Genomic DNA, 25,972 nt, shown 5'->3' with positions numbered 1-25,972 from the left:
TTTCCCTCTCTCGGTCTTACTAGCACCCCTGGCTTTTCAAACCTTTCTGCTTGCGCTCACACCTGGGGTGAGGAAGACTTAGATCGGTGCCAGTACTTGCGCCTAGGGCAAGTAGGGCCTAACCAATCACCTGCACTTGCACCTGGGGCAAGGAGGATTTTAACTTTAATACCTGAGCACACTTGATATGCTGGAAATTTTTCTTTAATTAGGTGGCCTCGTTAAAAACCCTCTTTAGGGAAAAGAGTGCCCCCTTGTCTGTTCGACTGTTTCCACCATATACAGAGCATGTGTCTTTTAGCGCGAGAACGCCATTACTGTACAACTTTAACTGAAATAAAATTTTAAATGGGTGGCGTTCCACGTTCTGGGGATTGCTCCTCCTTCCAAAGTCTCTAGGCGATAGGCTCCGTTCTCTAATGTCTCCACCACTCTGTACGGGCCTGTCCACTTTGGGGATAACTTGTTCTGCATGTCATTCTGATGCGCCTTTCTCATCACCAGGTCACCTTCCTGGAAGCGCCTGGGCCTCACTTTAGAGTTGTGCCTCCGCTCTACTCTCCTCTTCACAGCTTCAACACTGACTCTGGCCTCTTCTCGCACTTCGTCTAGCAGATCCAGATTCACCTTACGCTCTTCATTGGACTCTTCAGCAACGAAGTTCAAGAATCTGGGGGAGCTCTCCTGTATCTCTACGGGAATCATGGCGTCTGTCCCATAGACAAGGCTGAAGGGTGTCTCATGGGTGCTGGACTGTGGGGTGGTGTGATAAGACCACACAATTCTGGGGACCTCCTCTGCCCAGCCTCCTTTGGCCTTGTCTAGTCTTCGCTTCAGCCCCCTGAGCAGCACTCGATTTGCTGACTCCACCTGCCCATTTGTTTGTGGGTGCTCCACTGAAGCGAAAACCTGTTGTATCTTTAGCTCTTCACACATCTTCCTCAACTGATGACTAGTGAACTGGGTGCCATTGTCGGAGACCAGCCTCTTGGGTATTCCGAAGCGGCAGACAATATTCTTCCAGACGAAGTGTTCGACTTTCTGTGCGGTGATGTGTGCAACTGGCTCTGCCTCCACCCACTTAGTGAAATATTCGATGGCCACAATGAGGAACTTCATCTGCCTTGTCGCCAGGGGAAAAGGTCCTAGGATGTCAATCCCCATGTATGGAATGGCCACGGGCTATGGATGGACCTCAACTCCTCAGGGGGTGCCTTGTGCCAATCTGCATGCAGCTGACATTGTTTACATCGCTGGGCAAACCTTATGCAATCTTCCTTCAGCTTTGGCCAGTAGTACCCCGCGCGGAGTACTCTACTTGCCAAAGCGCGACCACCCACATGGCTTCCGCACACCCCCTCGTGCAACTCAGACATGAGTCTGGTGCATTGCTCGCCGTGTACACAGATCTGCACAGGGTGAGAAAATCCAAATCTAAATAGGCTTCCATCTATGAGAGTAAACTTACTTGAACCCCTCTTTATTCTTTTTGCCTCTGCCAGATCGAGCGGGAGTACACCGTCTTCTAAGTATAGCCGGTATGGCGTCATCCAGGTGTTGGGTTCCTTCTCCGCATGAACCTCCATCGACTCATCGGTCTTTGAGGGTCGCGATCTCACCCTCGGTGCTCTTAGCGTCTCTTGAGTCAACGACCGATGACCGATCGTTAGACGCTCCATTGACTTGTATACATGAAGCACCTGGTTGTCTGATATAAACGCGCGCGGCACCTTCAGGGTCTCCTGAATGACAGTCCTCTGCTTCCCCCCCTTGCCTGAGCTGGCCAGCTTGGCAAGCAGGTCTGCTCGGGCGTTTTGCTCTCTTGGCACATGCACTAACTCAAACTCGGCGAAAGACGTCTTCAAGAGCTGCACATACTCCAGGTAGGCTGCCATCTGGGGTCCTTTGCTTGGAACTCCCCGGTAACCTGCCCGGTGACCAGTAACGAATCGCTCTTGGCCAGCAGATTTCTTGCTCCCATTTCCCTTGCTAGCAACATTCCTGCGATCAGGGCCTCATACTCCGCCTGATTGTTGCTAGCTTTGAAGGCGAAACGGAGGGACTGCTCGATCAGTACCCCGTTTGGTCCTTCCAGGATGACTCCAGCGCCGCTTCCCTGCTGATTAGAGGAGCCATCCACCGATAACACCCATCGGAAATCTAGCCCTTCTGCAGGTGTCGCGATGGATGACAGCTCGACTACAAAGTCCGCGAACACCTGCCCCTTGATCGGTCCTCGGGGCTCGTACTGGATGTCAAATTCTGACAATTCCACCACCCATTTGACCATCCTTCCTGCCACATCAGGTTTCTTCAATACATTCTGGATAGGCAGATCAGTCATCACCACCACTGTGAAGCTGTGGAAGTAATGCCTGAGTCTTCTGGCTGAGAATACCACCGCCAGAGCAGCCTTCTCGAGGGCCTGGTACCTTGTTTCAGGGCCTTGCAGCACCTTACTTACGAAGTAAACAGGCCTCTGGGCCTGGTCCTGCTCTTGCACCAGGACTGAACTGACTGCCCTCTCCGTAACAGCAAAGTATAGACGAAGAGGGATGCCTACCTGGGGCTTTCGCAAGACTGGTGGGCTTGCCAGATACCCCTTCAACTTGATGAAGGCCTCCTCGCACTCCTGCGTCCAGAGAAATCTGCTGTTGCGCTTGAGACACTGGAAGTATGGGTGACCCTTCTCCCCACCAGCAGACATAAATCGGGACAGTGCTGCCAAGCGACCGGTGAGCTGCTACACCTCCTTCACCGTCGTTGGGCTCCTCATTGCCACGATCGCCGCACACTTCTCCGGGTTGGCTTCAATTCCTCGCTCTGTCAATAGGAAACCCAAGAACTTCCCAGCCTCCACACCGAATATGCATTTCTCAGGGTTGAGCTTCAGCCTATACTTTGCAATGGTGGTGAATAGCTCTTCCAGATCAGCTGCATGATGCTTCTTCTCTTGGGACGTAACCACCATGTCATCTACATAGGCGTGTACGTTCCTTCCCAGCATGGGCGAGAGCACCCTATCCATGAGCCGCTGGTAGGTAGCCCCCGCATTCTTCAACCCAAATGGCATGACCTTGTAGCAATAGCAAGACCGTTCCGTCATAAACGCGGTCTTGCATTCGTCCATTGGGTGCATCCTGATCTGGTTATATCCTGAGAAAGCGTCCAAGAAGCTGAGTAGCTTTCCCCCCGAGGCGCTATCGACTAGAGCATCTATGCTGGGTAAGGGGTAAGAATCCTTGGGGCACGCCTTGTTGAGGTCAGTGAAGTCCACGCACATTCTCCACTTGCCGCTTGCCTTCCGCACCAGTACCACATTCGCTAACCACTCGGGGTACTGGATTTCTCTGATATGCCCTGCGACAAGGAGCTTCTGCGCTTCGTCGTGGATCACCTTCCTCTTCTCCTCGTTGAATTTCCTTCTTCTCTGTCGCACCGGTCGAACCATGGGGTCCATTGCTAGACGATGGCAGAGGAAATCGGGGTCGATTCCTGGCATGTCGGATGATGACCATGCAAAGGCATTCATGTGCTTCTCAATCACACCCCTGATCAGCCTTCGCTCTTCTTCAACGAGGGATTCCCCCAACTTGAATTTTCTTCCCCTGATGTCCACTTCGACCCATCCTTCAGCTGGGTGGGGCCTCCTTTCACTGGCAATGACCGCTCTCGCGATCCCTGACTCGCGAGGAGTGATCGTGCCTTCCTCTTCTTCCTCAACTTGGGCCACCTGGGAGCCCCCCACCGCAGCGTTCTCCATCCTCTGAGCGCCTTGTGTCTCCCTGACCGCCAATCGCTCTTCGCGCACGCCTGGTGGTGGTTTTATGGTGACATGGCACACACTTCTTTTTTGTTTCAAGCTGTTCTCATAACAGCGTCTTGCCTCAGCCTGATCCGACTTGATGGTTATCACGGCCCCTTCCATCGACGGCAGCTTCAACTTCATATGCCTTGTCGATGGTATTGCGCCCAGTCTATTGAGCGTTGGCCTCCCCAACAGGACATTGTACGCAGAAGGGGCGTTCACCACCAGGTACTTTATCTTTTCAGTGCGGGCTGTCGTTCCGTCAGTGAATGTCGTCCTCAGCTCGATGTATCCCCGCACTTCTACCTGATCCCCTGCGAACCCGTAGAGACAACCAGTATACGGTCTTAACTGATCAGGGGACAACTGTAGCTTGTTGAATGTTGGCCAGAACATGACATCCGCCGAGCTTCCTTGATCTACGAGTACTCTATGCACCCGCCTTCCTGCTGTGATGAGAGAAATGACCACAGGGTCGTTGTCGTGCGGGACAACGTCCCGTAGGTCAGCTTTCCTGAAGATAATGTCCACCTCAGGGTAATGACTCTCATTCACTGCATCGACCGCCATCACCGATCGAGTGTATCTCCTTCTTTGCGAAGCTGTGCATCCCCCACAAGAGAAGCCTCCAGCGATCGTCTGCACTTCCCCATGCACGGGGACTTCATGCTGTTGCTCTCCAGTTTGGGATCCTGACGCGCGATCCCCCTGCGGCTCACGCAGGTAATCTGCTAGAAAACCAGACTTCACCAACTCTGCCAGTTGGTGTCCCAGCGCCAGACAGGAATGAAGTGTATGGCCAAAGGCCTGATGGAACTCACACCATTCATTCTTCTTCCTTCCGAGTACCTTATCCGTCTTCTCTGGTACTCGTAGCCTTGCTGCTACGGCAGGAAGGGCGATGAGATCCGCCAATCCCACCATGAAGTTATATCTCGGGGGTGCGTTATTCTCCCTTGCACGCCCCTTGCTCTGGTCTTTGCCTGGTGCATAGGGACGAGGTTTTTCCCGCACCTTCTTCCCCTCTTTGGCCTCATGCACCCTTGCTTGCTGTGGTTTTCCTAGCCCTCCACGCGGTCTGGGTGGTGCAGCACTTCCCCTCTTCTCAAAAACCTCTCTTTCTGCCACTATGTGCGCCACCGCACGTCGTCGGATCTCTGCAAAGGTGCTGGGATGGCTCCTGATGAGAGACTCGCTGAAAGGGCCAGGCAGCACCCCCTTCTTAAACGCGTGCACAAGCATATCTTCATCTTTGCTGGGTAGTCTAACCACTTGTGCTCCAAAGCGGTTGAGGTAATCTTTCAGCGACTCCCCCTGGTATTGGCGCACATCGAACAGGTCGTAGGACACCACTGCAGGTGCCTTGTTGACGATGTATTGTTCAATGAAAAGCTTCGAGAACTGAGAGAAAGACGTGATATGCCCTTCTGGTAAACTCACGAACCACTCTATGGCGATTCCGCTCAGTGTGCTCATGAACATCTTGCAGTACACAGCGTCTGAGCCCCCAGACAACATCATCTGGGTGTGGAAAGCCGTCAGATGCGCCTCCGGGTCTTCTACCCCTTTGAACGACGCTTTTACCCCCACCAGGTTGGGAGGCACCATGGTTCCCATGATCTCAGGGGAGAATGGCATGGGGAATGCCCTTGGAGGTGAGGGCTGCCTAGACACCCTTTCGTCAACAACGTGCTCCCTCTGCGCCTGCAGCGCTCTTCTCAACTCTTCGTTGACACGATTCAGTTCATCGTTCCTGCTTTGCGACGCAGCCAACTCCGTCTGCATCCTTTCTTGTTCGACTTTCGACGCTGCAGCGTTATCCTGCAGCGTGCGCACCATTTCCAGGACCTGCGCCATTGTCACAGCTCCTTCATCAGCGGATGGCGCAGGTGATGGTTGTCTGTTTCTAGGCATCTTCTCTATCAAAGAAAATGATAAAACTCTAGTGAGCTTTAAAACTGTGGTATGTATGGGACAACGATTCACTCGGGCCCCACGGTGGGCGCCAAATGATCATGCCGACAACTCAAACGTGGAGGAATCGCTTCGTGGCACTCTCTGCCCTGTCTTCGCGACTGCGTCTCCTGAAGAATCACCCTCTGAACTTTCTCTCAGATGTCTTCAAATGTGACCTGCAAAACACGCAGACGGCGCCTCTAGCTGCCGTTTGCACTCCGACGATCAAGTTAGTCCAACAGAACCACCAGAAACTGGAAACTAGTAATTTGTGTGTGAGCAAAAACTTGCACTCTGTTTTTCGTCTATCTTTTTCTTCTCCCCTTTCACTCTCCCCCCGATTCTTTCTTTTATCTCTCTCTCTCCTGCTTCTGGGCATAACAGAATTCTGTTATGCTTTTCTGGCATGTGTCAGAACCCTGTTATGCTTTTCAGAGAAAGCGTACCTTCAGAATCAGCAATGGGGAGCGTGAGAGTCTGCGCATGTCTGCGCTTGGCTGCGCCTGTCTGTACCTTTAGTGGTACGGAGTGCTCTTTTGTCTGGACCGCACCCCTCTCAGATGATGACACGTGGAAGCCTGCAACTCACATCTAACCACACACGTGTCACTTACTGGAAGGGCTCTAGCGCTTCTCTTTGTGGGCCTAAGTTACGCCCTCGCGGAGTAACGTAGGTCGTTTCTCTTATCTGGGCAGATCACATACTCTTGGGAGAACGTCGGGTGTGGCTGGTCTAGGCACACTCACCAAACGTTGCTCTCTGCGTATACAGCTTACCCTTCACGATGCCATGCACGTAATGGGTTGAGGGAATCACCAACCACTGGCTGGTTTACTAGTTCCCTCAGGCCACTCTCGTGCATGATTCCCTGAGGTGTGCACATGCGAGATCCATGCGTAACGCTCTCGCTGGGAACCTCATTCCCAGTTTAACTGCGTGTAACACGAGACCCCGATGACAACACCCCGATGACTGATCAGTGTTTATTCGCTTATCGCGCTCTGCCTCCAGGCGCGAGTCTGGGAACCGGTCTGCTGGTGGTCACTTGGCTACTGACCACCGATCACCATTCTGGGTGATCTATCCCCCGACCTCTCTGCCGCCTGATCTGTCGGTGGTAACTTGGTTACTGACCACCGATCACCTCTCTTGGCGATCGTCCCCCCGACCTCTCTGCCACCTGGTCCACGTGTCACCCTGCGAGTGGTCCACGTGGTTCTCTGCTGCTGACGTCATCGACTACCGATGACCGATCGGATCGCAAAGCTAGGGGAGTAGCTAGTCGTGATCAAGTAGAGGCCAAGATCAAAGAGTACAAGATCGCGCTAAACCTAAGTTAGCTAACAGTTAGTCGTGTGCAAAGAGAAAGACAAAGCTTAAGAAAATGTGAAGAGAAAGATATGCGGCTGAAACTAGTATATATTACGCAACAAAGTTTATACAAGTTCCAAGTGCAACAAATTGTGCAGAAGTGTAAAATTACAAAAAAGAGAAAGAGCTCAAGGAGGAGGGATGAGTTTTCCATCTACCACTTCGTGATAGATGCTGAACTGGGAGAGGTCCAGATCCAGAAGAACACATTTGATCTGCTCGAGTTCCAGCTCGAACCCATCAGCAAGGGCTTCAGCGCCCACGCCCATAAGGTCAGCGTTCTCCACTTCGAGTTTTTGCTTGGAGGCCTCCGCAGCATTCTTCTCGGTGGTAAGGGAAGCAATGGAAGAAGCAGCTTCTTCCAATTGGCCCTTTGCCTCAGACAGCTTGCTCACCGCCTCCTCAAGCTTCTTCTCCCCAGTAGTGGCCGTTTCCCTGGCAGACTCGAGATCCCCCGCCAGTTGTGAGTTCAGTTTGCGTAGGGAGGAAGTCTCGGCCTCCAGGTGGGTCACCTTGCCCCGCAACTCCACCACCTCGCAGTCCAAGGCATTGATGGCTTGCCCCATCAAGATCTCAGTCTTGATGGTCTCTTGGACCTGCGCTAGGTACTCTCCCCTGGTTTTCTCCACCATACCCCTCATCAGCTCTACGGATCCTTGGGCAGCCTCAAAGTCACTTTGCAGTGACTCCTTGTCATGCTCAAGCTTCTTGATCCTTTTCTCCATGATTAGTTGCTTGCGGTGCTGGGTGGAAAACTCCAGGGAAAGCACTATCTGCTTCGCCAGGTGCATGTCCACCTCCTCCCTGTTCCACTCGATGAGCTCCCGGCTGCGAATGAGCTGTCGAACCAGAGCAATGACTCGGCTGAAGTTCTCATTGGTTGCTCCAGAGCCGCTTGGTCGAGAGCTGGCCCCGCCACCTTCAGCGGTAGCAGCGGAGGTTGGCAGTGGTGGTGGCGACACGAGAGGTCCCGGGAGATCCCCCGAGCGAGCCGAATCGCCCCCAGCAGGTGGAATGGATTGACCAAGTGGTTGGCCTGCTGGGGGAGGAGATGGCAATCGAGGAATTGGGGATGGCAGTTGTTGGGGAGAGGGAAAGCATGTTGGCACTGTGGCAGGTTGAATAGAGGGGGGCAAGGGCGAACCTTCCTCTATCTCCACTACCTCAATCTCCCCAGGCCGAAGAGATGAAGCCCCCCCAACCGCTGGAAGCTTCCTCTTGCGGTGTACGAGAGGAGAGCCAGAGCTCTCCTCTTCGGTTGAAGGAGCAGCAGCAGCAGCAGCAGATGAAGGAAAGGCCTTCACCAGCTTCCTTCTTTTCCTTCCTGGCTCGGGGCCTTCAGCTGGCGCGACCGAGAGAGGAGGAGCTGCGATAGGATCGGTGGTGGAAGAAGAGGAGCCAGTCCCTTTGGCCCCCTGGAGTCTGGCAAGCTCCAGCAAAGCTTTCCTCCTTTCCTTCCCTGACATCGTATCTACATCGAAGGGAAAAAGAAGAGTTAGATGGCATAGTTATGCAAGTGAGTCAAAATGTATGCAAGCATGCATGAGGATGTGCAAGTATCCTAGGAGGTGAAAGAAGAAGAGCCTACCTATGTATTTTTCAAAGCCAACACATCAAACTCATGTTTGATGAGAAGAGCAGAGTTGTACTTGGCCCCCAGGAACAGCCCACGTAGCTCGCGCTCGTAGGTGGCCATGGCTTCGAGATCCCGGGGTTTCTTGAACTCAACCCCAGGAACCCAGTAGAGGGGGTACCCCTCGAGCAAGGTTGGACTTTGTGGGGTGGCAGATATCATGTAGAACCTGCCTTTCCAATCTTTGAAGGATTGCTGATACAGGCCCAAGAGCACCCGTCCAGCAACCCCATTCAGACTAACCCAGGACCTGTCCCCAGGGTTCTTCGCCTCGAAGAAGTAGAGGAACACATCCACGGAGGCGTTATGCCCGAAGTAATTGCAGAGAATTTCAAATGCCCGGATGAAAGCCCAGGCATTTGGATGGAGTTGGCAGGGTGCGACGTTCAGCTCCATCATCACCTCCTTCTCGAAAAAGGTGAAGGGCAGGCGCAACTTCAACCTCTTGAAGATGGCGGAGTAGACGAAGGTGAAGGGCACCCCGTTGGTGGCCCTATCGTCTGCGCAGATGGGCATCCCTCGAGGAGGAATGCAGACGCGGATGTTGAAGTCATTTTCCCGATCGATGGCGCAAGAGGGCTCATCCGGGTCGCTGCTCAGGAGGGATTTTAGGTGCCCCTGCGGCAATAAGGTAGAGGTTTCGGCGAGCAACGCCAGGGGAGCCCAGTCATAGACCCTGGCGTTGTCGTGGTAGGAGGTTGCAACGGGTGGTGGTGGAGCTGGAGCACTTGCGGAAGGCTGTGCACCAGAAGACGAGGCGATGATTCGAGCGGTTTGTTTCAAGCGAGCCATTGATAGATAGCTGCAGTGGAGGAAAAGCGAAAAGTCAGAATGAATAGAAGGAGAGGGAATGATGAATAGTTCGGTGAAAAACAGAGGAGGGGAAGGAGAAAGAAAGGTCCAGGTGGGAAGAGGAAGAGGGAGAAGCAGAGAGCGGAGTGAAGAATGCGAAAACCCTAGCGTGGGTCGAGAAGAGGAAAAACGGAGAAGATGGATGCATGATGATGAAAGGGACGAATGCAATCGATGAAAAGAACCTGAATGGACCAAGAAAGAAGAAAAACCATACCTTTGAATGATCGCGAAAGTTATGAAGGTAGAAAGCTGGAAGAAAGGTGGAAGCGCAGAGAAGGGATTCGCAGAGAGTTTAGGAGTTGATTGAAAAAGATGAAGAAACAGTAAAGGCGCGCGCCTATTTGAAAAGAAGGGAAGCGCTAGCGACACTCCACGCTAACCGTTGATGCGCCCACGTGTCGCAAGATTAAGGGAGGTAGTAGTAACGTTAAAGGGCAGCACGTGAGGTAGCACGTGATGTGGCCCCATTTGCCACGTGGACCGAGGGCGCGACCACTTAGTCTCTTCGCTGAGAACGAGTTCACAGCTCGAGACTGAGGGGCTTGTGATCCGATCGGTCATCGGTAGTTGATGACGTCAGCAGAAAATAATCACGTGGGCCACTCGTAGGGTGACACGTGGACCGGGTGACAGAGAGATCAGGGAGCAGATCACCTAGAACGGTGATCGGAGGTCATCCAAAGAGGTGATCGGTGGTTAGTAGCCAAGTGGCCACCGACAGATCAGTCGGCAGGGAAGTCAGGGGACAGATCACCCAGAACGGTGATCGGTGGTCAGTAACCAAGCGGTCACCGACAGATCAGTTCCCAGATGAACACCTGGGGGCAGAACGCGAGAAGCAATAGAGCACCGATCGGTCATCGAGTGCATAGTCATCGGGGTCTCATGTTACACGCAGTTAAGCTGGGACTGAGGTTCCCAGCGAGAGCGTTACGCACGGACCTCGCATGAGCATATGTCAGAGAATCGTGCATGAGAGTGGCCTTAGGGAGCTAGCAAACCGGTCAGTGATTGGCGACTCCCTCAACCCATTACGTGCATGACATCGTGAAGGGGAAATCATTTGCGCAGAGAGCAATGCTTGGTGAGTGTGCCTAGACCAGCCACACCTGGCGTTCTCCTGAGAGTATGTGATTTACCCAGATAAAAGGAATGCGCTAAGTTACTCCGCAAGGGAATAACTTAGACACACACAGAGAAGTGCTAGAGCCCTTCAAGTAGTGACACGTGTGTGGTTAGTTGCATGCCTCCACGTGTCATCGTCTGAGAGGGGCGCGGTCCAGATAAAGGTACACTCCGTGCCGTTAAAGGTACAGACAAGCGCAAACACGCGCAGACACTCACGTTTTACTGATTCTGGAGGTACGTTGCCACAGAAAAGCGCAACCGGGTTCTGACACATGCCAGAGAGGCATAACAGAATTCTGTTAGGCGCAGATACAGAAGGAGGCATAAAAGAGAATCAGAGGGAGTTTTTTCTACACACATTACTACACAGTTTTTCTTATTGGTGGTTCTGTGATCTGACTTGATCGTCGGAGTGCAAACGGCCGCTAGAGGCGCCGTCTGTGTGTTCTGCAGGTCGCGTTTGGAGATCCTAGAGAAGGTTCTGAGGGTGATTTTGCAGATAACACAGTCGCGTAGACGGGGTAGGGAGAGAGCTACGAAGCGGTTCCTCCACGCTCGAGTTGTCGGCAAAGAATGTTACCTTGAAGAATCCAAGTGTGTTCAAGTGTGTTCAAGCTTTGAAGAATCCAAATCCTTTGTGTTTGATGGAAGGTTAGATGTGCTTGTTGTTGCTAAGGTGCTTTAGAATAGGATCTGGGGTAGATTATATTTGTAATCCACTCTTTGTTGAATCTAAAGCTTAAGTGCTTTCAAATCTTGTAAGATTAAAGTGTTTTTCAAACTAAGTGAAAAACAACTTGTTATTTTTTCAAAACAACCGATTGTTTTATACTTAGGTGTTTTTGAAAAAGTTTGAAAACTATTTTAGATGGTTGACTTGCTGTCAAACCCAAACAACCGATTGATTCACTATTTCAACCAATTGTTTGTTTGAAATCCTAATAGAAACAATTTTGTTTGTTAAAAGAGCTTTAATTGATTTCATAACTGAATAAGCTCCTGCTTTAAATGCTTTGACCAAGATTTGAATACTATAAATAGTTTGTTAAAGTTTTATAACAAACAACAAGAATGAAAAACAGTTTTGAGTTTTTCAAAGAGTTTTTTTGAAGCATTTTGAGTTTGAACTTGAGCTTTGGTTATTCAAGAGAGAAGTCGAATAGGATTACTCTGTATTGATTCCAGTTGATTCTGTAACAGCGAAATTCGTTTTGTGATTTGTGTACATTCTGGTGTTGTAAAGCCAAGAAGGATTGTGTGCTCTTGAGGTTGTCAAGATCAACATTCTTGGTGGTGTATGTGTTGAGCCAAAGGAAGTGTGTGTCTTGAGGGGATCAAGGTCACTTCTTTGGTGGTGTGTGTATGTAATCTGGATTTAATTATCTAGTGGATTCCCCAATGGTTTTTGGGAAACTGGATGTAGCTCTTGGGTTAAGACTGAACCAGTATAAACTGTTTGTGCATTTCTCTCTTCCTTAAACTCTTTAATTTCAGTTGTTGTTATTTTATTGGTATAAACAACAGATTGTTTCTGCGAAACAACCGATTGTTTTTCTGTTGCTTTTTTGTTTTGAGCTTTGTTCTTGGCAAACTGAATTCCTAAATCTGGTTTCTTGCAAAGAATTTCATTTTATCTTAAAAAGTTTGCGAAAATCCCCTTTAAAGCAATTACCCCCCCCCCTCTAGTTTAAAGCCATACATTCTAACAAAGAGGTAGCTTTAAAGAATGTTACCTCGCACGTACTGTCTCGTTCGGGGAATAGAAAGCTTAAGCAATCACTGATGCTGCAAAAGGAGCAATCTAGACAGGGGACTGCGTTTGAGAATGTGGAAACAGGGGTCACTTCTCCTCGATCACCACCTTTTTGCCATGTAAAATGGAAGAAGGCCCAAATTAAAAATTCGGGTGCACCATGTTCTGAGCAATTAGGGGTTATCATCAAAAAAATTGTAAGTTATTTTTAGCCTTTTTTCATTTATTTTAAAGCATTAATTATATTAAAAACTGATATGATTTTTGTCTCTTGCAGGACTCCTTGAGCTCCCAAGGTAATTTTGTTCCTGAAGGTCGCACGATATCTTGGTTGGAGCAATTGGACGTCTTGAGCACTGTGGTCGTGTTCGTGCAGTTGGACAAGGTGTTGAAATTAAACTATATTTTGGAGTTTCACAACGATACTCATCCTCCTTCCCCCAAGAGACCAAAGCAGAAATGACGACTAAGATACGTGAATAATTAATGGAGGAGATGAGAAAGGAGACTTGATCCTGCCTGTTGACCGGAGCGCTGGAGAATGCCTCGTCAAAGGATCGATGTGCGCGCCGCTTCTCACTTCCGTTCCTCCTCTGGATCTATCTCAAGAACCTGCAAAGAAACGATACGGCGCCGCTGCGGCCGATCGCACTCCGACGCTCAAGTCAGTGACGGTATCACCAAATACTAAGAACTGGAGCCGTGCAAATCTCTCTCACAAACAGCTCTGTCACTCGCAAGCGTAAAGTGTATGAACTGAACGTGCGTACCTTAGGAAAACTGTTAGGAACTCTTATATACCTGGTGATTTTCTCTCTCCTGGCAGTTACAGGCTATGACACGTGGCCTGCATCCAACCGTACACGTGCCATCATCTGGAGGCTCACTGACTTGGCGCTGTTTCTACTCTCATTTTGGCTAAGTTACCTATGCATGGTGCTGCCCAGTGCATAGCTAACTCAGGAGTGCGATCCCTACTGAAACTGGCGAGGTAGGGCCTTCATACACCTTCCCTGTGGTCTCGCCGGCCGCCTTCATAATCTGCTTCTCCTTTAACTTCGGCGATGTGCTCGTTCTGGCGATCTCCGACTGCCTGGTCGCCTGAGTCCGCATTTGGCGACTTCATCCCCAAACTGGCGATCGCCTATGCTGGAGACCGGAACACGCCAACTTAACTATCGGCGACTACACGTGCCTCCTGACTTCTTTCTCAACTGCCAATCTGGCGCCTTGTCAACACGCCTACACTGTAACAGGATGCCACGTCACCGCACCCGACCACCAGGGCGGTACACAAGCCCCCCAGTCTTAAGCGAAGACTTGTCTAGCGAAAAGACTGAAAAAGCCTTCGTTAATACCGATCTACGTGGCATGGGCGCAGAATTCCAAGCGTTAGTACTTTCTGCTGCCCTGACGCTCCACCAAACTCTTTGCGCATCCTTCGACACGTGGCTCTCATCAACGGCCATCTTCATCTGCCGTTAGCGCTTCCCAAAACCGTTCGAAAACCCCTAAACCCCTTACGCTCCTACTGTTCCATCACTTTCTTCACACTTGCATACACTCTCCCTCTCTTCTGCGAAAGCTCTCAACGTTCCTCGACGCTCCAGATCATCAACTCCCCTCAACATTCTCCCGATCATCGAAAGGTAACTACTTTCCTTCATCTGCTGGGTTTTCTTGCATTTTCACCGATTTGCATCATCCTATAACTGCCTGGTGCATACGTTGTGGGCTGTTTTCCATTTCTCCTTCTCGTAACTTAGGGCTCTGCCGATCGTCGCAACGAACTTACATTCGTTCGTCTTTCACCTTCCCTCCCTGATCGAGTCAGCCTTTGTAACCCTCCTGATTATTTTTCCCTTCTTCTTCGTTTGCAGTTTGCTACCATGACCCGCACGAAGATCACCCCGAACCCCCCTCCGTCAGCACGAAACCCCCCTTCACAAGCACACGACTCTTCGCAAGTGCGTGGTGCTCCCTCATCGCAGGCTGTGAGGCCCGCGCCTTCTCAAACCACTCTGGCCCAGGCGACTCCACCAATCGCTGGAGGAGCCCCCACCCCACTGCCAGACTTCAAGACGTTATACTCATGGGCTAACTCAACCCTCTTAAAGGAAACGTCGTCGGTGAACACCGCGGGAGCGGTTCTGCGATTGACCAATGGGGACGAGGCCCATCAATCTTTCCACAAGGAGCACGATTAGAGAATGATGGTGTTACCTTGCCCAGCCACTCTGCCAGTGTGTGTAGACGATAAAGTGAGCGCCGACGGGCCCTTCTGCTTCGTCTACACCACCCTCTTCAAGAAGGTTAAACTCAGGTTCCCTCTCACTCGATTTGAGAGGGAACTCTTAACCGAGCTCAATATCGCCGCCGCCCAGCTTCACCCCAACAGCTGGGCGTTCGTCCGAGCCTTTGAGGTAACGTGCGCCCACCTGGGGTTGCCTGCGTCAGTGGACGTATTTTTATTTCTGTTTGAGGCCAAACACCCAGGCGATCGCCTTTGGGTCAGTCTGAACGCCATTGCTGGGAGATCCATCTTCACCATCTTCCAGCAATCATACAAGGATTGGAAGGGGAAGTTCATCCAGGTCCGTGCAAACGACAAAGACCCTTCCCTTCTCGACGGTTTCCCCTTGTACTGGGTGGACAAGGGGAAAAAAGAGTCCAAGAGCTGCTTCAGGAGGCCCAGAAGTCCTGATAGCATGGGAGCTTTGGACAGAGACCTTTGTCTCTTCTGGAAGAGGGTGGCGGATGCCCACGTAACATTCTTGACCCCCACCCTGATTTCCTTCGAGTTCTTTGAGGACCAGTTGGAATTCCAAATAGGTTAGGACGCTGCATCCTTGTCTTGTTATTGCTTCTGATATTGTTTCTGGGCGTCTTGTGCAATATACACAAGACTTTGGTTTTATCTTTTCTGCATATACCTGCTTTGCTGTCTTATTATCTTGTGTACTTACCCCTTTCTCCTTTGAGCTAACACATGCACTTTTATTTCATGCAGACACCATGTTGGGTAAGAACATGCTCGCCGATTTAAAGGCGCTCGCCCGCAGTCATGGGTTGGCGACCGGCTCCCAGACGGTTCCCAACTCAGCGGTCGAGCAGGCCATCATCCAGGGGCGATCACCGCCTAAGGCGCCCGCCCAACGGAAGAAACTGGTCCTTAAGAGGCCAAAGCGGAAGGCCCCCCAAGTTGTCCAAGAGGATGAGGAAGAGGACGACGAGGTCACGGAGGACGGCCTTGTCACAAAAAGGAAGAGGGTGGCACCACCTTCTCCACCTGCCCCACCCCCTCTTCCAGCTTCAACACCACCATCAACACCTACACCTCCTCCCTCATCGCCAACGCCAAGAGCCCCTTCACCACCAGTCCAAGCGGTTCCATTGGCCACTGCGCCACCTGCAACTGAGGCCCAAGAGCCAAACTTCTTAGAGGACCCCCCGAGCGCTTCTACTCCCCATATATCAGCAGGAGGGGGCCCTCCTTCCAACACCTCAGCTGCAGGAGTCATTCCAATCGGGGATGAGGTCGCTCATACCTCTCCAATCCTAATCACCGAGTCCCCGATTGCGTCGCCGCGCCAAGAAGCAAACACCGAAAATATTGCTAAGGAAGGCGGCGACGAGAACCCTCAACAAGCCCCCCTGGCGCCTCTCCAAGCTGCAAATCTTTCCCTCGAGGTGACGAGGATGTGGGAACCTCTGACTGCGAAACTCAAAACTATTGCAGAGGATATCCCATCAATCATAACGAGAGCTGTGGAGAGCTCCACCAGGCGGCTACAGGATGACATCTACAACCTCAAGACCGAGAACAGCACAATGAAGGTCGAGGTGGAAAAGGTGTCATTCAGCCTGACGCTCGCAGAAATGGAACATTCTCGAGTAGAGGATGCTCTAAACACCGAGCTCAGGCTTGCGCGCAAGGAAGCTGTCGACCTGCGCCGCAAAGTCCACGAACTTGCCCAAGAAAAGGTCGACCTTGAAAGCAGAATCGTGCCTCTGCGTACCAAGGCGAGCAACCTGGAGGCTCAAATTCAAGCCAATGCCGACAAGGTACAGAAGCTGGAGCAGAGGTCGATCGACCGCGAGAAGCTGCTTGGGCAAGTAGAGAAAGCAAGAGACGACGCCATGGCTAATCTCTCCGAGGCCAACAAAGAGAAGGTGAAGATGGTTGCCGAGTTGGCCCAGGCTCAAACAGAATCTAAGAAGGTGGCTGATGACCTTCTCCAAGCTCAAGAGACCAACAAACAACTCCAAAAACAGGTCGAAGAGCTGGAGCAGCAGAACAAGGAGCTTAAACAGCAGGTTGAAGGATTTCAAAAGCAAATCGAAGAACTCAAGCTAAGCTCTGCTCAGATTCTGGTTGCTGGGTTTGATGCCGCACGAGAACAGTTTGCATGCCTCTTCCCTGATCTTGAGCTTAGCATGGTGTCGTTAGACAACGAAGTGGTAGATGGGAAAGTCGTTCCCGCCGAAGGCTCAACCAACTCTACCCCATCTGCCTCTTTATGAATTCGCTTGTACTTATCTTGTAAAAACTCTTGCACATGTATTTTGAACAACCATTCACTTCAATAGCAAAATTTGGATATGTCTTCTGACTTCTCTTGGGCGCTTTACTTTCTTTGTATGTTAACTCTGCTGCGTTTAACTTAGCGATTTTGCAAACATGACCTTTGGCGTAACCGCTTCGAGCCAATTCAAACTTAAGCAATAATCGCTTTAAACAACTTGTACCCCTGAGGCACTAAATTGATCGTGAGGAAAGTTCCAAGCAATGAACTGTGGTTCGATCATTGGTTCAAACAACGTCCCACTTGACCCGCTTTATCAAACAGGTCTTTCAATCTTCTCGCCATGTTTGAACTTTCGCGATCACCTAGAGCTCTTGGCAACACCAGCTTTCCTTAGCCTCAGGCTTTGGCAGTCACCTCTTTATCTGAGGCAGAAATGCCCTTTCGGACCCTCCTTACCTCCCCTGAACCTCAGAGCTAAAGACAGGCTGGCTAGGCGTTCTCTTCGAACCTACCTTAGCCACCTTTCAAGCTTCTTCCACCCTCTTCGCCATACCTGAACTCGTTCAAGACGAGAAGGATTTTATCTTGCCTACACTCGCGCACAGGCGAGAAGGTCTTTTAACGCGCCTGAACTCGCTCGACGAGAAGGACTTTTACTCGCCTGAACTCGCTCATCGGCGAGAAGGACTTTAAACGGCCTTAACTCGCTCGACGGCGAGAAGGACTTTGTCAGGTGCCTCAACTTGCCCAGGGTGTACATCTCCTCCCCCCCTGGATGCACTGAGGACCTTTTCTTTCTCACGCCTGCGCTCGCTCGACGGCGAGGAGGTCTTTGATGGGCCTTAGTTCGCACAACGGCGATAAGGGCTTTATCCGGTGCCTCAACTTGCCCAGGGCGTACATCTCCTCCCCCCCCCCCGGATGCACTGAGGACCTTTCTCGCCTGCGCCCGCTCAACGGCGAGGAGGTCTTTAACTTGCCTCTACGTTGCCCCGGGAGTTACATCTTCTCGCTCCCAGAAACACGGAGGACTTTTTCTCTTTCTCGCCTGCACTCGCTCGACGGCGAGGAGGTCTTTGATGGGCCTTAGTTCGCACAACGGCGATAAGGGCTTTATCCGGTGCCTCAACTTGCCCAGGGCGTACATCTCCTCCCCCCCGGATGCACTGAGGACCTTTCTCGCCTGCGCCCGCTCAACGGCGAGGAGGTCTTTAACTTGCCTCAAAACGCGCAAGGGCGTTGAGGTCTTCCATCTGGTGCCTCCGATCGCCGAAAAACGATGAGGACTTTAAAACTTAACTGGTGCCTCTAATCGCCGAAAAACGATGAGGACTTTAAAACTTTAGAAAACATGCGACATATCTTGTCGTGCCTTAAATCATGTACGAATGACAAGGTCTTTCTTCGAAACTTTTTTTTGGAAATAACACATATGCAATCTGAAAACACCTTATACTTCGAAAACTCTTCTTTTATTGGGTGGCCTCATTAAAAACCCTCCTCAGGGAAAAAAGAGTGCCCCCTTAAAACTGTTTTTACAGAGACATTGCAATGTAGTATTTGTGTTTGTCTTTACTTACAAAGCTCTTAGCTATAGTACAACTTCAGGTGTGTGGCGTTCCAGGTACGAGGAATCGCCCCCCCCTCCAACGTCTCCAAGCGATAGGCTCCATTCCCGAGTGCCTCGGTGATTCTGAACGGTCCAGTCCACTTGGGTGATAGCTTGTTCTCCATCTCGTACTGGTGGGCCTTTCTCATCACCAGATTGCCTTCTCTAAACTGCCTTGGCATCACCTTTGAGTTGTACCTTCGCTCGACCCTTCTCTTCACCGCCTCAGCCTTCAGCCTTGCCTCCTCCCTGACTTCATCCAGCAGATCCAGGTTCAGTCTTCGCTCTTCATTCGAGTCTTCCTCCACAAAGTTCTGGGATCTCGGCGAGCTCTCCTGAATCTCGACTGGGATCATGGCATCACACCCATAGACCAAGCTAAACGGGGTCTCATGGGTTCCTGACTGCTCGGTGGTGTGGTACGCCCAAACTATTCGGGGTACCTCCTCAGCCCAACTTCCCTTGGCTTTCTCGAGCCTTCTCTTCAAACCTCTCAGCAATACCCGGTTAGCCGATTCCACCTGGCCATTAGTCTGAGGGTGCTCGACGGATGCAAACACTTGCTGAATTCCGACCCCTTCGCAAAGCTTCTTCAACAGGTGGCTCGCAAACTGAGTCCCATTATCTGATACCAGGCGCTTAGGCACTCCAAACCGGCACACAATATTCTTCCATACGAAGCCTTCGATCTTGTGCGCGGTGATCTGGGCCACTGGTTCTGCTTCAATCCACTTGGTGAAATACTCAATCGCCACCACCAAGTACTTCATCTGCCTGATCGCCAGTGGAAAAGGCCCCAGGATGTCGATTCCCCAAGTATGAAACGGCCAAGGGCTGTAGATCGACTTCAACTCCTCGGGAGGTGCCTTGTGCCAATCGGCGTGCTGCTGGCATTGTTTGCAGCACTGGGCGTACTTCTTGCAATCTTCTCTCATGGATGGCCAATAGTAGCCTGCACGGAGAGTCCTCGCGGCCAGAGCTCGACCCCCGACGTGACTTCCACATATTCCTTCGTGGAGCTCTGCCATAATCCTCGTGCACTTCTCGCCGTGTATGCATTCCAGGAGTGGGTGAGTGAATCCAAACCTGTACAGATCGCCATCAATCAATGTATACTTGCTGGAATTCTTCTTTACCTTCCTAGCTTCTGTTGGATCTAGCGGGAGGAGGCCATCCGCCAGGCACCGCTTGTACTGTGTTATCCACGTGTCTGGCTCATGGGTGGCGCAGACCTGCATCACGTCCACCTTCTCTCCTCGACATGCTCTAATCCTTGGCGATCTCAGAGTTTCTTGTGTCAAAGACTTATGGCTTCTCGCTGCTCTCTCCGTCGACCTGCTTATCTGAAGGACCAGGTGATCTGCTACAAATGCCCTCGGCGTCTTCAAAGTTTCTTGAATCACCGTCCTCTGCCTACCCCCCTTGCCTGAGCTGGCGAGCTTAGCAAGCAAGTCAGCTCGGGCATTCTGCTCTCGGGGCACATGCACCACTTCAAAAGAGGCAAAGGAACTCTTCAATTCCTGCACATACGCCAAGTAAGCCGCCATTTGTGGATCTTTAGCCTGGAACTCGCCTGTTACTTGCCCCGTGACTAGCAACGAGTCACTCTTAGCCAACAGCACTCTGGCTCCCATTTCTTTAGCCAGCAGAATCCCGGCGATCAGCGCCTCATACTCTGCTTGATTGTTGCTGGCTTTGAAGGCGAATCTCAACGATTGTTCGATCAGCACGCCGTTGGGTCCTTCCAATATGACTCCAGCACCGCTGCCCTGCTGGTTTGACGACCCATCCACCGAGAGTACCCAACGGAAATCATCTCCTTCAACCCGCGTCGCTTCTGAAGAGAGCTCGACTACAAAATCTGCAAAGATTTGCCCTTTGATCGGTCCTCGAGGCTCATATTTAATGTCAAACTCTGACAGCTCGACTGCCCACTTCACCATTCTTCCTGCAACGTCAGGTTTCTTCAAGACATTCTGGATGGGCAGGTCAGTCATCACCAGTATTGTGAAACTGTGGAAATAGTGGCGCAACCTCCTCGCCGAAAACACCACCGCCAAAGCAGCCTTCTCCAGGGCCTGATATCTCGTTTCTGGGCCCTGCAACACCTTGCTCACGAAATAAATAGGCTTCTGAGCCTGATCCTGGTCTTGGGCGAGCACCGCACTCACCGCCCTCTCAGTCACAGCGAAATACAACCTGAGAGGGATTCCCGCCAGTGGCTTGCACAAAACCGGCGGGCTCGCCAAATATTCTTTCAGCTTGACGAAAGCTTCCTCGCACTCTTTCGTCCAAGCGAACTTGTTATTGCGCCGCAGACACTGGAAATAGGGATGTCCCTTCTCTCCGCTCGCTGACACGAAGCGGGATAGGGCCGCCATCCGACCAGTCAGCTGCTGGACTTCTTTTACTGTAGTCGGGCTCCTCATTGCCAAGATGGCGGCACACTTGTCCGGGTTGGCCTCTATCCCCCTTTCAGTCAAGAGAAAACCCAAAAATTTTCCAGCCTCCACGCCGAAAATGCATTTCTCCGGGTTGAGCTTCAACTTGAACTTGGCGATCGTCGTGAACAATTCTTCCAAATCTGCAACGTGCCTGCTTTTCTCCTGCGAGGTCACGACCATGTCATCGACGTAAGCTTGCACGTTCCTTCCCAGCATCGGTGCAAGTACTCGATCCATCAGCCTCTGGTACGTGGCCCCCGCGTTCTTCAGCCCGAACGGCATCACCTTATAGCAGTAGCACGACCTCTCCGTCATGAAGGCTGTTTTTTCTTCATCCATGGGATGCATCTTGATCTGATTATAGCCCGAGAAGGCGTCCAGGAAACTCAGCAGCTTGCACCGTGCAGCACTATCAACCAGGGCATCAATGCTTGGTAAAGGATACGAATCCTTTGGGCAAGCCTTATTCAGGTTGGTGAAATCGACGCACATGCGCCATTTCCCGTTGCTCTTCTTTACCAGCACAACATTTGCCAGCCACTCAGGGTACTGGACTTCTCTGATGTGGCCTGCAGCGAGGAGTTTCTGGGTTTCATCCTTGATCGCCTGCCTCCTTTCTTCATTAAACTTCCTCCTTCTTTGTCGCACCGGTCTCACCATGCTGTCCATCGCCAGATGATGGCACAAGAAGTCGGGATCGATCCCGGGCATGTCCGAAGCAGACCAGGCAAACGCGTCCAGATGCCGTTCAATCACCTTGGCGATCTGGTCCTGGAGATTGACCTCCAGAGATCTTCCGAGCTTGAAAACCTTTCCCCCGATCTCCTTCTCGAGCCACTGCTCGACGGGTTTGGGCCTGGACTCTCTGGCGATCACCGCCTTGGTGATTCCAAGTTCCCTTGCTTCCTCCGGGCGATTCCGCGCCTCTTCCTCCTCCACGGCAGCATTCCTCTCCCCCAGCTCAGCATCTACCATCTCCACGTCCCTTCCAGCGGTCTCCTCCATTATCGGCGGTCTGGGCTTCACACCGGGAGGTGGGGTGGTTGTGACATAGCTCACTGATCTTTTATTTTTCAGGCTATTTTCATAGCACTTTTTCGCTTCCTTCTGATCAGACTTTATCGTGATTACCACCCCTTCCATGGACGGCAGCTTCACCTTCATGTGCCGGGTCGATGGAATTGCGCCTATCCTGTTGAGAGTGGGCCTTCCCAGCAGGATGTTATATGCTGAAGGGGCGTTTACGATGAGGTACTTGATTTTCTCCGTCCTCGACCCAGCCTCATCGGTAAACGTGGTTCTCAGCTCAATGTACCCCCTGACCTCCACCTGGTCGCCAGCGAACCCATACAAGCACCCTCCATAGGGCCTTAGCTGGTCAAGGGGCAACTCCAACTGCGTGAAAGTCGGCCAGAACATCACGTCTGCCGAACTTCCTTGGTCCACCAGAACTCGGTGGACCTTCCTCCCCGCCGTGATTAACGAAATAACAATGGGATCGTTGTCATGAGGCACAACGTCCCGAAGATCCTGCTTGGTGAACGTAATGTCCACTTCGGGCGAGTGATCTTCAAACATGTCTAATGACATCACCGATCGCGCGTACTTTTTCCTCTGCGACGCGGTGCATCCACCACCTGAGAAACCCCCTGCAATGGTGTGGATCTCCCCATGGATGGGCATTTCGTGTTGCTGGGCTTCTCCCCCTGCCGGCTGGGAACTCGACGCTCCTCCGGTCCTTCTGTCCAGCAGATAATCGTTTAGGAACCCGCTCTTAACCAGATCGTCGAGCTGGTACCCTAAAGACAAACACGAGTCCAGGTTGTGGCCAAAGCACTGGTGGAACTCGCACCAGACATCCGGCTTCGACCCCAACACCTTGTCACCCACCTTCTCGGGCGCCTTCAACCTAGCAGATATGTTAGGGATAGCGATCAGGTCCGCTAGTCCCATGACAAATTTGTGCTTAGGTGGGCGATTGTAGTCCCGGCGTGCTGGTTGTTGGCATGCTGGCGGTTGGCGCGCTTGGCTTCTTCCCTTGTTTCTCCTATCGTAAGGATAGCGAGTCCTTTGATCCTTTCTGGCCGCCGCTGCCGTTTCCAGCACCCTTTGTGGCTGGATCCTGGTCTGGGCGCGTGGCCTGACGGGAGCCACACTGCCTCTCTTCTCGGCGACCTCACTCTCGTCAGCGATGTGAGCCACCGCAAGTCGCCTGACTTCAGCAAATGTCGCTGGATGAGCCCTGATCAAGGCTTCACAGAATGGCCCTGGCTGCACGCCCTTCTTGAAGGCATAAACCAGCATTTCTTCATCCTTGGCCGGCGACCTGACCATCTGCGCTCCGAAGCGATTGAGGTAGTCTCTGAGGGACTCCCCGTGGTACTGCCTTATATCAAACAGATCATAGGACACTCTGGGCGGTGCCTTGTTCACAATATACTGCTCGACGAAGATTTTCGAGAACTGCTGAAAATCAGTTATGTGGCCATTAGGCAGGCTCACAAACCACTCCATCGCCGTTCCCTGGAGCGTGCTCACGAACATCTTACAATAGACAGCATCCGACCCCCCTGACAGCATCATCTGTGTGTGGAACGTGGTCAGATGAGCCTCTGGATCTTCCACGCCAGTAAAAACAGCTTTAACCGGGACCACGCTCGTGGGAATTGGCGTATCGGTAATCGCCTGAATGAAAGGCATTGGGAAAACACGAGGTGGCGTCGACGGTGTCACCTCTTCAGCGGAAGAACGAACCTGCTGCTCCTGAAGAGCTCGACGTAGCTCTTCAGCTACTTTGCTGAGCTCCTCGTTCCTGGCGCGAGAGGCGACCAGGTCTTCATGTATCCTGGCCTGCTCGACGCGCGAGGCTTCTACAGTAGCCTGCAATGAGCGCATCATTTCTGCCATCTGCGCCATGGTCATGGCGGCGTCGCCTTCAGCTGCGACGGGAGCCACGGGACTGGAACGATTGCTCCTCATTTTTCTCATCAACTTCAGCGAACCACAGAAATACAGCAAATAACACTTCAACCACGAACGAACTAGCGACCGATCGGAGAAGATTCAAGAAACTGCGCGAGAACTTCAAGAACACCGCGAGCCTTCGAAGAAAATCGCAGCTTCACCAACAACCACCGTTTCCCCGCAAACCAAACAACCTCCCGAAAGAACTCGAATGCACCGATCGAAAAACCAAACGAACGGTTTAAAACACAAACTCCACCGAACGAAACTCAAAGAAACCAAGAACGACGGTTGCTCCAGCACACAACCGCGCAGAAAACCTCAAAACCTCCACGAGCTCACGCTGTGGATGGGAGCACGTTTTACACGGCCCCACGGTGGGCGCCTGATGATCCTGCCTGTTGACCGGAGCGCTGGAGAATGCCTCGTCAAAGGATCGACGTGCGCGCCGCTTCTCACTTCCGTTCCTCCTCTGGATCTATCTCAAGAACCTGCAAAGAAACGATACGGCGCCGCTGCGGCCGATCGCACTCCGACGCTCAAGTTAGTGACGGTATCACCAAATACTAAGAACTGGAGCCGTGCAAATCTCTCTCACAAACAGCTCTGTCACTCGCAAGCGTAAAGTGTATGAACTGAACGTGCGTACCTTAGGAAAACTGTTAGGAACTCTTATATACCTGGTGATTTTCTCTCTCCTGGCAGTTACAGGCTATGACACGTGGCCTGCATCCAACCGTACACGTGCCATCATCTGGAGGCTCACTGACTTGGCGCTGTTTCTACTCTCATTTTGGCTAAGTTACCTATGCATGGTGCTGCCCAGTGCATAGCTAACTCAGGAGTGCGATCCCTACTGAAACTGGCGAGGTAGGGCCTTCATACACCTTCCCTGTGGTCTCGCCGGCCGCCTTCATAATCTGCTTCTCCTTTAACTTCGGCGATGTGCTCGTTCTGGCGATCTCCGACTGCCTGGTCGCCTGAGTCCGCATTTGGCGACTTCATCCCCAAACTGGCGATCGCCTATGCTGGAGACCGGAACACGCCAACTTAACTATCGGCGACTACACGTGCCTCCTGACTTCTTTCTCAACTGCCAATCTGGCGCCTTGTCAACACGCCTACACTGTAACAGGATGCCACGTCACCGCACCCGACCACCAGGGCGGTACAAGACTAATCGAATGCGGCTAGAGTTGGGAGAAGAGTTTCTATCGCAACAACTTTGTGCTTATCCGATTCAACCCGTTGTTAGTCCCACTCCCAATAGCACAAAGGGGAGTTATGCGGCTCCTACAATATCAGGGGAGGATATCATCGGTCAGACGAAGCAATGTGAGCTACTGGTAGCGGGCGACATGCTTCCTCAGGTGGTGGCCATTGGAAAAGTCTATGAGGAGACCACCACCTTACATAACGTTCCTTTCTCCCCTGATGTGGCGAAGGTAACAGTTGAAAGAGTACAAGTACCTGATGCTCGTGTTCCACTACCTTTAGATGAGGTCACCACTGTAGCCGATGCATTTTAGACATTCGTTGCCTGGCCTAAACACCTCATTCGAATTATGCCAGAACCTCCGATAATAATTTCATTTCACCATATTAATTTATATTTTTATATTACATCTAATTTAATACAAATGTTCTTTATTTTGTAGAAACCTCATCAGAAACCAAGTCCGAAAAAGAAACATGAGGTTCCAGTTAACGATCCTATAGCTTCCTTAGCTGTAGCTGCTAGACAAATTGGTCGAGAACCTTTTGAAGTTCCCTGGGATGATACGTTTCTTTTAAATAAACACTAAACTGCCACTGTACATATACATGACAGATTTGTTAAAATTTGTAGTTGGGGATCAAGAGCTCAATATAAATATAATTCATTTTTTTATGATGTAAGTATCTTTACCTATATTTCAAT

General features: G+C 51.5%; 1 protein-coding gene across 1 annotated transcript; it reads right to left on the bottom strand.

The window, feature by feature from the left end:
* Window positions 1–7,264: 7,264 nt before the first annotated feature.
* On the bottom strand, window positions 7,265–8,602 carry LOC137807180 (uncharacterized). Its single transcript, XM_068607667.1, has one exon. It carries the CDS (start codon window positions 8,600–8,602, stop codon window positions 7,265–7,267), a length of 1,338 nt encoding a protein of 445 aa, XP_068463768.1.
* Between the last annotated feature and the right edge of the window lie 17,370 nt (window positions 8,603–25,972).

Source organism: Phaseolus vulgaris, chromosome 11 (assembly GCF_000499845.2).
Source record: "Phaseolus vulgaris cultivar G19833 chromosome 11, P. vulgaris v2.0, whole genome shotgun sequence".
NCBI lineage: Eukaryota > Viridiplantae > Streptophyta > Magnoliopsida > Fabales > Fabaceae > Phaseolus > Phaseolus vulgaris.
The sequence above is the reverse complement of the archived record's forward strand: the minus strand, read 5'-3'. Positions and strand labels throughout refer to the sequence as shown.

Coding starts and splice junctions, on each gene's coding strand:
- LOC137807180 (XM_068607667.1), bottom strand. CDS start 8,602: ATGTCAGGGAAGGAAAGGAGGAAAGCTTTGCTGGAGCTTGCCAGACTC.